The 12,575-nt window shown below is 41.6% G+C and overlaps 1 protein-coding gene across 2 annotated transcripts in view; it reads right to left on the bottom strand.

Moving 5' to 3' along the window:
• RFX6 (regulatory factor X6) overlaps nucleotides 1-11,690 on the bottom strand; it is a 43,447-nt gene extending 31,757 nt beyond the window's left edge. For both annotated transcript variants that reach the window (XR_003922430.2, XM_030007204.2), the window contains exons 1-4: nucleotides 10,723-11,690; nucleotides 10,228-10,384; nucleotides 8,490-8,613; nucleotides 6,880-6,941 (exon numbers count right to left, since the gene is read on the bottom strand). Coding sequence is in view for 1 of the 2 variants with exons in the window: in XM_030007204.2 (XP_029863064.1) it covers nucleotides 6,880-6,941; nucleotides 8,490-8,613; nucleotides 10,228-10,384; nucleotides 10,723-10,921 (542 nt within the window). In the remaining variant the exon portion in view is untranslated. The remainder of the gene's footprint in view (nucleotides 1-6,879; nucleotides 6,942-8,489; nucleotides 8,614-10,227; nucleotides 10,385-10,722) is intronic.
• Nucleotides 11,691-12,575: the final 885 nt, after the last annotated feature.

Below are 12,575 nucleotides of genomic sequence, written 5' to 3'. Positions count from 1 at the left end.
TATGGACAGTATACTCACGTTCATTTGTTTTTTACTAAAATTAGCTTGAAAACACCATGGCAGCTGTTTTAACTGAACTGCTTCAAAGTTAACACTTGTAGTTCAAGTACATTGCATGTAAACCAAGACTTAAACACAGAGGTAACACTTTGCAACGTATTGACCAACTTCACTGAAACTTCTCAAAAGCTTGAAGAAATGCACTCTTAAGACACAAAGCCCCCAGCTAATAGTTCATAGAACACATAAACAAAACTTTTCAGCTCATCTCTGCTGTTCCTGGTGATGCCCATTGAAAAAAATCACAATCTTAAGTGTTTGCTCTTGTATGGGACAGTCACAGATAAGAACAAAACCCTCAAATGCTTTATATTGACAAAGCTGACTAAAGGCATTCGATACAAATGATGTTTAAGAAAATGTTCATTAGGGTGATACATTTGCTTAGCCCAGGTAGCTTTGAAAATCTCAGCTGAAATAGTCATTCTGTTTCTGGACAGTCTGTTGTGTGCATTCAGGATTTTACAGCCAAGAAACTTAACAGAAAGTGGCTGCTGTTAAACATCATGGCTTTTACTGTTTGCCTGAAACTGATGAGTCTACATAATACCACTAGATCGCACTTGTACCTGGTGACCCGTAGGGAAGGCCAAAAGTTTCTCCCCTATTTCTTTATTGTTAGTTTTCTTGCCCCCTAGGTGTATTTTTCTGAGGGATGGTGACGTGGTGAACTGACCATTTTTCAATGCCTGTTAAAACTCAGAAGCTCAGATATAGGACCATCTGTTCCTAACAGTTCCCTTTTTATCCATTAAAGTCAGAGTTGGCTGATCAAAGCAAAGTGACACCTCAGGGTGGTTTAGGATACCAATGGGACCTTTCATTAAATGCCATAATGCTAGACTGTTGTCCTCCGGTTCACATGCAGCACTGTGTCACCTATGTTGTGAGTTAAAGTCCTAAAGTTTTTCAACTACTACTTTTGGTTTAGGAGTATTAAACAGATAGACTTGGGCCAAAGACCTGGATGTGGAAACTCCTAATGCTTGACAGAGTTCTGACACAAATGCTAAAGGCATGGACATTTTTTCTTCTTTCATGAAAATGAAGTAATTTTAGATGTGACACAAGAGGTATTGAAAATATACATGTATGGATTCTTTGAAATAACAGCATTTACTTAGTCTTGACATTGCAAAGGTTGTGCATTGAACAGGATGAAAAACAAAATAGAGCTGTGACTGCTTCTTTAACAATGTTATCTGCACATTTGTCATTGGCCATGTAAGCAAGCAGTTGCCTACGTCTCATTCCAACACCCTAAACCTCCCAGTTTGAATCACAGGCCATTTTTTAAATTCTAAAAATAAAACTTCACATTTTCACCACAAATTTGGAATTCCCTCCTGCTAAAGTTGGAGTGGGCCAGGGGCAAGGAAAAGCATTACTTCTTTACATAGATAGGGTTCAATATCTAAATTATTCAACATCCAATTCAATATTAACATATTTGGGCTAGAAACAGGAACTGTTGTATGTTTTGGATTCTCAGGTTTCCAGTGGTAGGCAATATACGTGTTCCTGCTCTGGAATGCCCCAAGATATCAGAACTTACCATTGTGACATTTTGTTATGTAGAGAATAGATATTTTCAGTACCTATTCTGTGTGTATTAAAGGCATAGCAGTTACCATTCTGATTTCCTTCAGCGATTTGTGTAGTTGAATTTTTAGTACTAAAAAACACAGCTTTCTAGTCATGACACAGAAGCAATGAAAAAATTATAATCTGTACTTTTCAAGCTCTGTCTAGCATACTTCATACAGTAATAAGGTATGAAGATTTTTATTCTCTCACAAGCCAAAGTCATTAGCTGAATAGCTTATTTTGGACTCCCTGTTGAGAGTAGTATACCCATCCCAGACACACTGATAACTTCTTTAACCTACAACTTCAAGTACCTTCTTTCTGTCTCTTTATATGTATATGTCTATGTGAAAGTACAGTATATAAGTATTTTACTATTTATATGACTATTGTATAATTAATAAAATGAAATCAGTTATCATAAGGAACTTATTCTCAATTTGTGTAACAAATCTTTTAAAAAACAGCTGAACTGCTTTCCTCTTTTAATTTCAGTGGTTTGTTGTAACATATGTTCCTACGCAACTAGTAGCCCTGATTTTAGCATACACTGACACAAATGATAGCTGATAAGGAAATGACAGGCTTAAGCTGTTCAGGGACTTGCAATAACTTGTTATCACAGGCCCAGCTGCCATATCAGTTTTATTAACCCACTAAATCACTCCTAATAAATAAGGTAATAGTTTTCAGACATGATGGATAAAAGCTAAGATTCATCATTGATCAAAGTCTACAAAGAAATTAAATTGTAACTTGAGCTCAAACAGTCTTCTGAGTCTATGGATTGAGCAGTATGTACGTTTTCCCAAATAGCTGCTCCAGGTAATACATGTACTGTGAAGGTTATAACTGAATTCTAGCAGTGACCAGAGTACGTTCAACATTACCTATGCAAAAAGGCGGATTCAGAACCTGCTGTGTAGACAACTGTTGCTTATGAAATACTAATCTAAGAAGAGAGCAGTTTGCAGTATTTATTGTGCTGGGTCTTCTTCCACTCAGCAGGAATATAGAAAATTTCCCCTACATTAAGCAATCTGGAGTGATTAGCATGGGCATGAGAGATGAATGAACTTTGTTAACAAAATTGTGTCCAATGTGTTGTATCTTCTTGGTCAAATGTTTAAATGAGTGTTTTAGTATTGACACTTTTGTACAAATGGGTTGTTGGATGTGAACACAGAGAGACTCTGACTTGAAGTTCTAGGATTTATTAGATCTGTTTTTAAGTCTCTCCTTCACCCAGAACTGGAGAAGATAAATGCTTGGAATCAGAGAAGGAACTAACATTTGTGTATCTCACACCTTAAAACAGCACCTGTATCCCACACCTTAGAGCAGGAGTTCTTTCTCAAATCCAATTCATGCTCGTGAGAATGCTAGGAAGAGCTTGGCCTTGTTTCAGTGCAGGAGAAAAACAATTTCTGTCACCTTGAAGATGATGGAAAAGGTAACTGATTTTCTTTGCTTTCTTCTGACCACAGCCAGGCTCTATCGACACGTTACTGTGTATGCATGCAGTGTCCATTAAGGCACTTTACTGGTGGGGAGTTAGCTTTTCTTTGCGATAAAAGAACAACTATTCCATTGGAGAGGAATTGTCATTTTCCTTTCATGCTTTCACAGCATATGGCTCAGTAGAGCCCTGGACAATGATGAGAGCTCCTAGGCAATACTGCCATATGAAACATCACTGTTAGCAACAGTTAGTACTATTACTGCTCCTACTAATATTATATCAAAATAATGATAGCAACAACAAAAATAAAACATGTCACTACACTACCATGCTTAAAAAAATAGGATTTAATTGCTAGTAAGAAGTGTCTTACCAGTCCCAGTATCCCAGCTTTGTTCCACATAGCTTACAACATTTAGAGTCCATGCTGACATAAAAGCAGAGGGTGACTAGTCATTTACCAAAACTGAGGAACAGCCCCTTAATTTGCTTATTAATTTAATGGAAATACTTCTTTAAATTGCATTTGTGTAACTAACTGCTACCTGGTGAAAGCAGAAATGAATTTGCTCCTCAGTGAGCCTGTGGTTCTGAGGGGAATATAGTCCACAACATCAGAGATTGATAAATAGATAATCAAAGATCATTATTTATACTGTCATTTCTCTGTAAGTACTTGCTGCTGTATTCAGTCTTTGAACTGAAGATGCTGTCACTTGTGCCTTTTGTGAGGTCCTTTTTTGCACAGGAAGAACAATGCAAATGTATCTTAGTGGAAATGAGAATTGCAGAGGAAAAGTCTCTGAGGAAAACTCCAATGAAAAAAAATAAGGAGAAACAAATGCCAGATGTTCAAACAAAACCTCCTGGTGCCTCATCCCTTTGAGGAAATTGTTCAAGAACAGTTAATCCATACGAAAATATGGCACATAATACCACCAAGGTCAGTAGGGATATGGGATCTGCCGAAGAAATGTTGGGCATGAGGTACCTCTGTGTTAATACTGTTAAATGTCTTAGAGAAAAGGGTAATATAGTGGCACAAGTCCCAACACAGTTAATTTTATAGCTAAATTCCCATGTCAAAAACTACATTTGAAACATACTCCTTCACTTAACAGACGTTGACTTACTGTGCTTTAAATTATGGAGACACATGATATGTTTTGGAAGTTTGGATCCTAATTGGACCTTGTTTATCAATTCATTAGATATGTCAGAACAAAAATACAATGAGCATTTGGGAGACTTTTCCCCTTGTATTATCTCATTCATTATAACTTGAAAGTGGTTCTCCAAATACTTTGGGTTATGAACCTAAGACTTAACCAAGGCATCGATGAATTAGTAGGTTGTCAAATATTCCTGCACAGATTGTGAATGCCAGTTCTCCTAAAATCTTAAACACAATACCAGCAGCAAACGTCCATCTGCAAAGCTAAGTCTACATCAGCTTATGCCTGTAACCATAGCTGAACTTCACTACAACAGACAATACATGAAATCCCTCTTTTCCCCTATAAATAACCTTTCTAATAGTGACTCCCCTCAAACCCCCTCTATTCAGCATCTATAGGTCATCTACAAAAAGAGAAATGTACTTCAGTTCCAGTTTTCCTCTACACAATGCAGATTGTGTACTCTCTCCTGACAAAAATCAAGGGATTACAAGTTTGTAAGACTGTGACAGAAACTATGCAAGAACTGTCCTGTGTTAAAAAAGGGAAAATATTCTATGCAGGCTTTATTTCCTTTGGATTTTATTCTTATTAATGATTATTTAAAATAAATACTTGAGACATACTCAAGAAATAGAATGTCTTTGTAAAAATTTGGAATTTAAATTCTTCTCCACCTTCATTTATACTGCAACAAAACCTGAAATTCACAAATGACATCTCCTATGCATTCTTCAGCAAAACTAAGGTGTAATCAACTGTCTATTTCTTACATTTCTAAGGCAGGAAGAAAACCAAGCATAACAACATGAAACAACCCCCCAAAATTATAAAAGTAAACAATGTATCTCTCAGACATTGGTAGTATACTGCAAAGTACTTAGGAAAATCACGGTCTTGTAGGTTTTTTTAACTTTTCAGTCTCCTTTTATTTTGAGTTTTGCTTATAAATTACTGAAAGACAAGAGTAACTTTGTCTTTCAAGGCTAAGTGGTTCAAAATAAAGTTTTCCCAAACAAACAGAATGTTTGAGTTTCTTCTATTACTACCAGTATTCTGGTTTTCTATCTTATTCATTAGCAAAATGTTTCTTTGCTAATTTTCTGGGTTTTAGTTTTGTTTCAGTTAACCATCAACTCTTTGTGCTTTCTTCTATAAGTCAAGGATAGTTTAATGAATCTTATTCAGTAAGTACATAAACACATTTGTAATTTTAAGCAGGAGAAAAATCCTAGGGCTACTCATGTACTTAAAGGCATGCAACACCTAAAATATAGGCATTAAGGATAAATGTTTAATTTCTGCATACACAGAGAAAGGTGGACACACAATATCTATCCTGATTTGCTCCTCATAGCAATGCCTTATTTTTAGGAAAACATGTTCTGAAATCAACAGAAATATACAGATAAGTATCTGGTCTAAATTTGATTTGAGATTGAAAACCATTAGGTTTGGGGAGCGTTACTTTAAAAGAACAAAATTATTTAACTATTTCTGTTTTATGTTGAATGATATGGGCACGCTATTTAGGTTTAAATTTTTTTTTAAACCACATATAGATAAACACTGAAATAACAGTTTAAAGCACAACACTCAGAAAAGCTCAGAGCCAGTCTTGGTTTCAAGCAATACAGAAAACTGTTGTATTTGTGACTCCCCAAACAGGGATAGAAGTTTCCTAGAATTACCTAACTCATAGCTTGACACTAGCAATACCCTAGAGCATTATTTTGACTTCTCTACATTCGTTACATCAATACACCACACAGTTTTTAATTTCGTTAAGAAGTAGCATTCCGCTATTAAAAAACAAAATCAGACTGGGGACAATTCATCAGTCCTTCCTCAGCAGTCTTGATATCAGGACATAGGAGCAAGGGTGGGTGTAAGGGAATATGTTGTTACCACTGTTCACCACAGTTTTACGCTAACTTTATCATGCCCAAAAGCATGATGCCAGAACCAGAACTAATAAAAATTTGACCATAGGTGATATTTAATTATCTGTGATCTAATCCTACAGCCTAATATTCCACAGCTCAAATATACAAATTAATCAGATACATTATTCATTAAATGACTGCACTACAGGTTGTGTACTTTTAAATTACCCACAACAAGAGCACACGTATACCTTCTTCTCAGTTTAAGACAATGCTTTTTTCTAGTGTCTTTAAATTAATCCATATTGTTATGTAGAGAACACAATGAAAGTTGTTAGGTTTGCAAAAGGCAAATAAAATTGTAGTTAAATTGCACATTATTTATAGAAAGATGAGCAGCTGTAACAAAGACAGATGTATTACATAATGTTTTTTTATATAACATTTTGACATTTATTTGCAACAAATGCATGGCTCTATAAATATAATGACAAGTTTCACAAGCTCAATCAGTTTAATTTTAGAAATTATGCCTGCGGTAATGTTTTCAAACTCAAACTCTGTATCAGTTTCATGAAAGTTATCACTTGCAGCTTGTCATCTGAATAAACCTCCCTGACAATTAGTATATATTGTGGAGACATGGAAATACATGTCATTCCTAGAATGTATTCTATAAGTGGATACACAGATAATTGTGCCTTACTTTGAATGGCCCCTGGTTCCAAGCCGCCTTGTGGTAAGGAGAGGGAATTTCTGGCGAATGGTCTAAAGAGAAAATAACTGTATTAATTTCTAACACTTGTATACTTTCTTAGCAATATGTTCATAGAAAAATCATAGTGTAAATATATGGTCTAATAATGTAGTCCATGAACAAATATTTGTGACACTTGCGTTGCAACATAAACAATCAAGCATGTTTTACACTGCAGGGGTCCTTCCATCCCCGTCCATCTTGCTGTGTATCTCCAGTCTTCCCACCCATAAACTCCTTCCCACCCTTCCCACCTGTTCTTCCTTTCCATTTTCACTTCTACAATTTAAAATCTAGTTTTCTTCACAAGGGTCCTGTTTCATTCAGGTCCCTAAATTACAACTGTATCTTTTACTTCAGAGATCTAAACAGAACCAGGGAAAGATCTGCCCTCTAGCTATTCTGTTTTCAAAGTCAAACAACTAAAAACAAATTGATTTTTGATTTGAAAAGTGTGATCTGAAGGTTAAAGCAAGCAAATATTTGCCTCACAGGTACTTGTGTGTCGTCCACTATCAAACTGCTGTATAGTCTTAAAATTATTTATGCTCACCGAAACCCTATGAAAGTTTCTGTTAGCTCTATGCTGCACGTAAAGAATTCATGTTATGTGATTTAATCCAAGTCAAGCAGAAGATTCTGTCACTGGACTCCTGAGATTGAGATTAGTGCCCTAAAAACATTCTACTCTTCCTGTAAAGAATGATGCTTAAGGCAAAAGGTTTATTAAGTAAAAAAGTAATTCAGTAATAGAGGTAGATCTAATAGATACATCTAATAGACAGATCACTGTCAAAACAATATTTAAATGGAAAGCTATTGTCTTCTTCATTTATACTGAAACTGTGTAATGAAAATTAGGCATATACTTTCTCAGTATATCCAATTCAAGAGAAAAAAATTAGTAAGTGAAGATTTTATGAACTGGATTTTAAATCCATTATTATTATTTAATTAAATTAATGCATTTTGCTATGTATGAACAATGACTAGATCAGTGATGTTTAAAAAAAGATGATCCTTGAAGCATTTTTGGTTTCCTGTTTCACTAACTACTCAGGATTTAATGTGGAGAGTTCACATCTCCCTTTCATTAAATGATTTCAGGATTAATTGTAGGGAAGGGTACAAAAGACAATGAATCAACAATTTTTCATTCAGGAGCAATTTGTGTTATTAATTTTTATTCCCCTTCTTGTATTGCTTCTTGCGTCACATCTCACTTTACACTGCCTTTAGTATAATTAAAAGTGTCTTCCATGTCAGATGTGGTTTTGTAGAGAGAACCCTATTAATGTCATCATCAAAGAGGAAAAAAAAAGCTCTCGAAGAGAATGCCTTTTTTTGTGTGAAATAACAATAAATCAAAGGGAATTTCAGTTTCATTCTCCTAAAGCTGTCATAAAATCCCTTCATGTGGAACAGTGTAGTTAGTCTGATTCCATGTACATGAGCAGTAGAAAACATGTGAATTTGAGTTGAATTTTGACACAGGTGTACTAAATTATGATTCTGTCAAATAATTAATCTAACAAATTATGAAGGCATTTATTTTTTACCTTCCCAAAAGTTGCAGCACATGCAGGTTCAAGCTTCTCTTTCCTGCAGAAGTCTAAATAATGTGCATAAAGGATGCATCTTGGTAAACAAACTCCTTCACAGACAATGTAGTTTTCTTCCAGCCTGTATAGAGAAAGAAACTGCCAGAGTCAGAAGCAACATGCCATGCCTCCCGATTTTATTTTCCTTCTGGTTTTTGGTACTGCCCTCTTTTTTTTAATTTTACTGAAGAATTCCACGAGAGCACACAGATGAGTTTGTCCTGAACAAGAGAGACACTAGAGACTGACTGCACACTTGGTGCTTAGGTTAGTTGCAGAATATGGAAAACCTGGGGCCAGGTCCCTTTTCTTAACTAGTCTTTTTCAATGTCTGGACTGTTTTGCTTTATATAAATAATTAAATGGTCATCACCTAAGAGGCAGCCTTGCTTTGAAAATAAGAGCACGAACTAGACTATGAAAGACTTGGGTTTAAGTCTGTCCTTTGAACAGAGCAGGGGCTTGAACTGGCATCTTCTGTCCCACTGTATCTTTAATACCGAGGTAATGTCTCATCTCCTCCTACTTTTGCTTTTTGATTTCCACACTGGATCTGAAGCTGTTTATTGACCAAACCATACTGAAAAGCAAAGAACTGTCTTCTTCTGAAGCAGGTGCATTTTTATGTAGCTTCCCAATCAGTTTACAGGATACAAGTGCCTACTGATGGTCATTAAAGTAAAAATTTAAAAACTGAAGTAAAAAACTGGCTGTCTTCACTTGAACTGAACTCTTGGAAACAGCTGGGTATTTCACTGTTGTCCTGTTTCTTTTCTTTATCAGTTTACATTATTTGCTACTCCTGGGATGATGTGCAATAAATTTATTTCTCAAATTACACAAATCTGTAAGAAAATACTGTGTGGTAAATGCTGCATACTGAATAATTTTGCACTGACTCACCAGACTCAAATCCTTACAATTTACACTCAGAAGTCAGATGTAAACTAGACTAAGAAACTAGATAATTTGGATTACTCTCATTTTTCAGTCTGCATTCGGTAACTAAATTCCCATTCAATGCAACAGCGCTCCTCCCTAATTTCAAGTGTGCCTTAATAGAAACACTTATCAGTTAATGTCTGCAGAATTTGACCTCTTTTTTGGTTAATTTTTTGCCCAGATAAAATGAAGTAAAGTTAGGGCTTCCAAGGATGCTAAAATATAATGTAAAAAAATACATCGTAAGGTAGTGAAAATCTAACAGTCATAGCCTTAAAGGATAACTAAAACATCCATTCACAAATGTAATTCTTAAATAATGTTTCATTTCTACATTTTTTCGATATATTTCATCGATAGCCACGTACTGTGAGAACCTGACAGAGACTTCTGTTACATGATAAACCTCTGCCAATTTAAAAAATCAGAAATTTGGGGGTGGATGTCCTTGTTTTTTGACGAGGCTTATCCGAAAAAAAAAAACCAACCAACCCAACTAACCAAACATCCCACAACCCCACAACTGACAGGTATTTCTAAAAGAACCGTGAGATGCAACCCTCCTAGCCGGCTCAGCTTTTTAAGAAACGTCCCTTCGGGCCCGACGGCCACACCGGCTTGCTCCTGCCGCCGGCCGCGCAGGGAGGACGCGGGGTCTCCCCGCCGAGGGGCCGGGCCCGCGGCCCCGGAGCCCGGGGGGCTCCGCCAGAGCCGGCCCCGCAGCGGGGGCTCGCCGCCGGCGCCGGAGCCCTACCATTGCAGGGTGAGCTGCGTCTGCTTCTTCTTGTCCTTCATGATCTGCGTGATGCTCTTCTTCGCAGACGGGCTCTGGTCCGCGGCTTTTAGTGCGCCGTCGCCCGCGCCTGCATCCTCTTCTTCCGAGGAGAGGGCTTCGCTGGTGAAGTGTGTTTCTGAGCGCCGGGGGGGGGGGAACAAGAAGAGATACCCAAGGGCATCGTTACGGTCAGGCAGCACGCCGCCTCCTCCCGACGCGACTGCGGCCCCGCAGGCGCCCGTTTAACCGGCCGCCCTGCCCGCCGCTGCCTGAGGGGACGGGCCGGGCCGGGCCGGGCCGGGCCGGGCCGGGCCGCCCCGAGGCCCGGCAGCCGCAGCCGCCTTACCTCGCGTCCCCGCCGGATCCCGCGCAGCAGCGACGGTTCGGGCGCCTGCCGCGCCTCGCCCTGCCTGCCCGCACCCGCCCTGCCCGGGGGCTGTGAAAAGGGAACGCTGCCGGCACTCCACCTCTTACCTGCCTTGATGCCGGCGGGCAGCGCCGGCTCCGGCAGCCGCCTCCCGGCGCCCGCCGCGCCGCACAGCCCCTCCTCGGCGTAGGGCAGCAAGCCTCGCCCCACCAAGCCCGCGTAGCGATCCTCCTGCGCGGCGGAGGACACCGCCTGCGCGGCCGGGAGGTGCAGGAAGGCGTCCTCTTGCTCGGGTCCCTTGGCCATGCTCCTCACCGGCGCCTCCCCTGACCCGCCATGGGCGGCGGCAGGCGACGGGACGGGACGGGACGGGCGCGGCGGCGGCGGCGGCGGCGGCTTTAGGGCGCGGAGGGCGCCGGCTGGGGCATGGGCCGCGCCGGCCGTTTGCGCGGGGCTCTGGCACCTCGGCGGGAGACGGTGTCAGCGAGCGCCGGCAGCGTGAGGGGAGGAGAGGCGACGCGGGGGAGGCGGCGGGGGACAGGTGTTGCCCTACGGCGCCTTCCAGGGAGGCTGCATGGCTCCCGTGCGGGCAGAGGCGGCCGGGCCCGCGGGCGCCACTCCCTCCTCACGGCAGCTCCCCCGCGCCCGCGGAGGGGGCTCCGCCTCGGATGGGGGCCCGGAGGTCGCTGTCGGGCGGCAGCGGGGAGGTCTGCCGGCCCCTGCCCGCCCGCCCTCCGCCGTGCTCAGTCAGGCCGGTCCCGCCTGGCCGGGAGGGGACGGGGCATGGCTGAAGGCCCGGCGACGTTCAGGGGAGCCGGCCCGGAGCGGATCTGCTGGGGGCTTAATGATTAACTCCCGCCGGCGGTGGCTCTCGCTTGTGTGAGGGAGTAGCGCTCGGCCCGCCGGCCGCAGCGCGGCGAAGGCAAGGGGGCGGCCGCGGGGGCTCTGCTCGTCCCCTCCGGGTGAGGGCGAGGGGTGGCCGACGGGCCCCCTGCTCCTCGCAGCAGCCGCTTGGCAGCCGCAAGGCCGAGAGGGGCAGCGGCCGTGGCTGGCAGGACCCCGGGCACCGTCTCTTACCGTCAGTATTCCGTCGTTTCCTAGCGTAATTTGGTGGGTGTTGGAGCAGAGCATCTTGATTTTGTACGAATAAGTAAATCACACTGATCTGGCAGACGTTGTCTTTGCTTTTCGCTCTATTTCAGCGTGCTGACTGAGAGGGATGGCGGGGGACGATCACAGAAAGATGGCCCCTGCTTTTTCCAGAGACCAAAGTTGTCAGTAGGGTGGAAAATTAGCGCGATCACTGCAACATCCACTGTTCTAATGCATCCTCGTTAAAGCAAAATCCTGGGCAATGTGCTCCCTCCAGAAAAGGGCTGGGAAATCGTAGTATGGCTTGTGGTGGCAAGCAGCCCTGAAATGCTGTGTCAGATGAATGTTAGAGGCATTCTTCTAGCCTTCAAGTAGCATTGGGCTGTCACAGACACAACACTTGTGAAGAGCTGTTCTTCCTTCTACTCTCTTCCAGTCTTCTGTTGCGCCTCAAGTTATTGATCCCACCAGCAGTACAAAGCAGCAGAATATTACCACTTCCACTCCTGCACAGATGCGTTATCAGACCAGCTATCAGCTGTCGCAGCCGTATTTAACAAAGCCCCAGGTGTGCCCACATCTGCCAAAAGGCCCCAAAACACATCGTACGTATGAATGACGGGCTTCAGAAATGAAGAAGACCTGTGAGAGAGTCCCAGAGTCAAAAATGGCATTTAGCCTGAACTTTCTGCTGCTTCTACTTACACCTCTTCCCTTAACTGTGTAAAAATATATTTCCTTCCTTACTGGTTACTCTGTTCAAACATTTCTTCACTGTTCCCATGTCCCATTCTTACTTCATATGTGATGCTGTACCTGACTTTGTCCATATGCCTATGTCCATACATGACTTTGTCAGCGCATCAGT

Source organism: Aquila chrysaetos, chromosome 2 (genome assembly GCF_900496995.4).
Source record: "Aquila chrysaetos chrysaetos chromosome 2, bAquChr1.4, whole genome shotgun sequence".
NCBI classification, from domain to species: domain Eukaryota; kingdom Metazoa; phylum Chordata; class Aves; order Accipitriformes; family Accipitridae; genus Aquila; species Aquila chrysaetos.
Note: the sequence above shows the minus strand (reverse complement) of the source record. Positions and strands in the feature narration are given on the sequence as shown.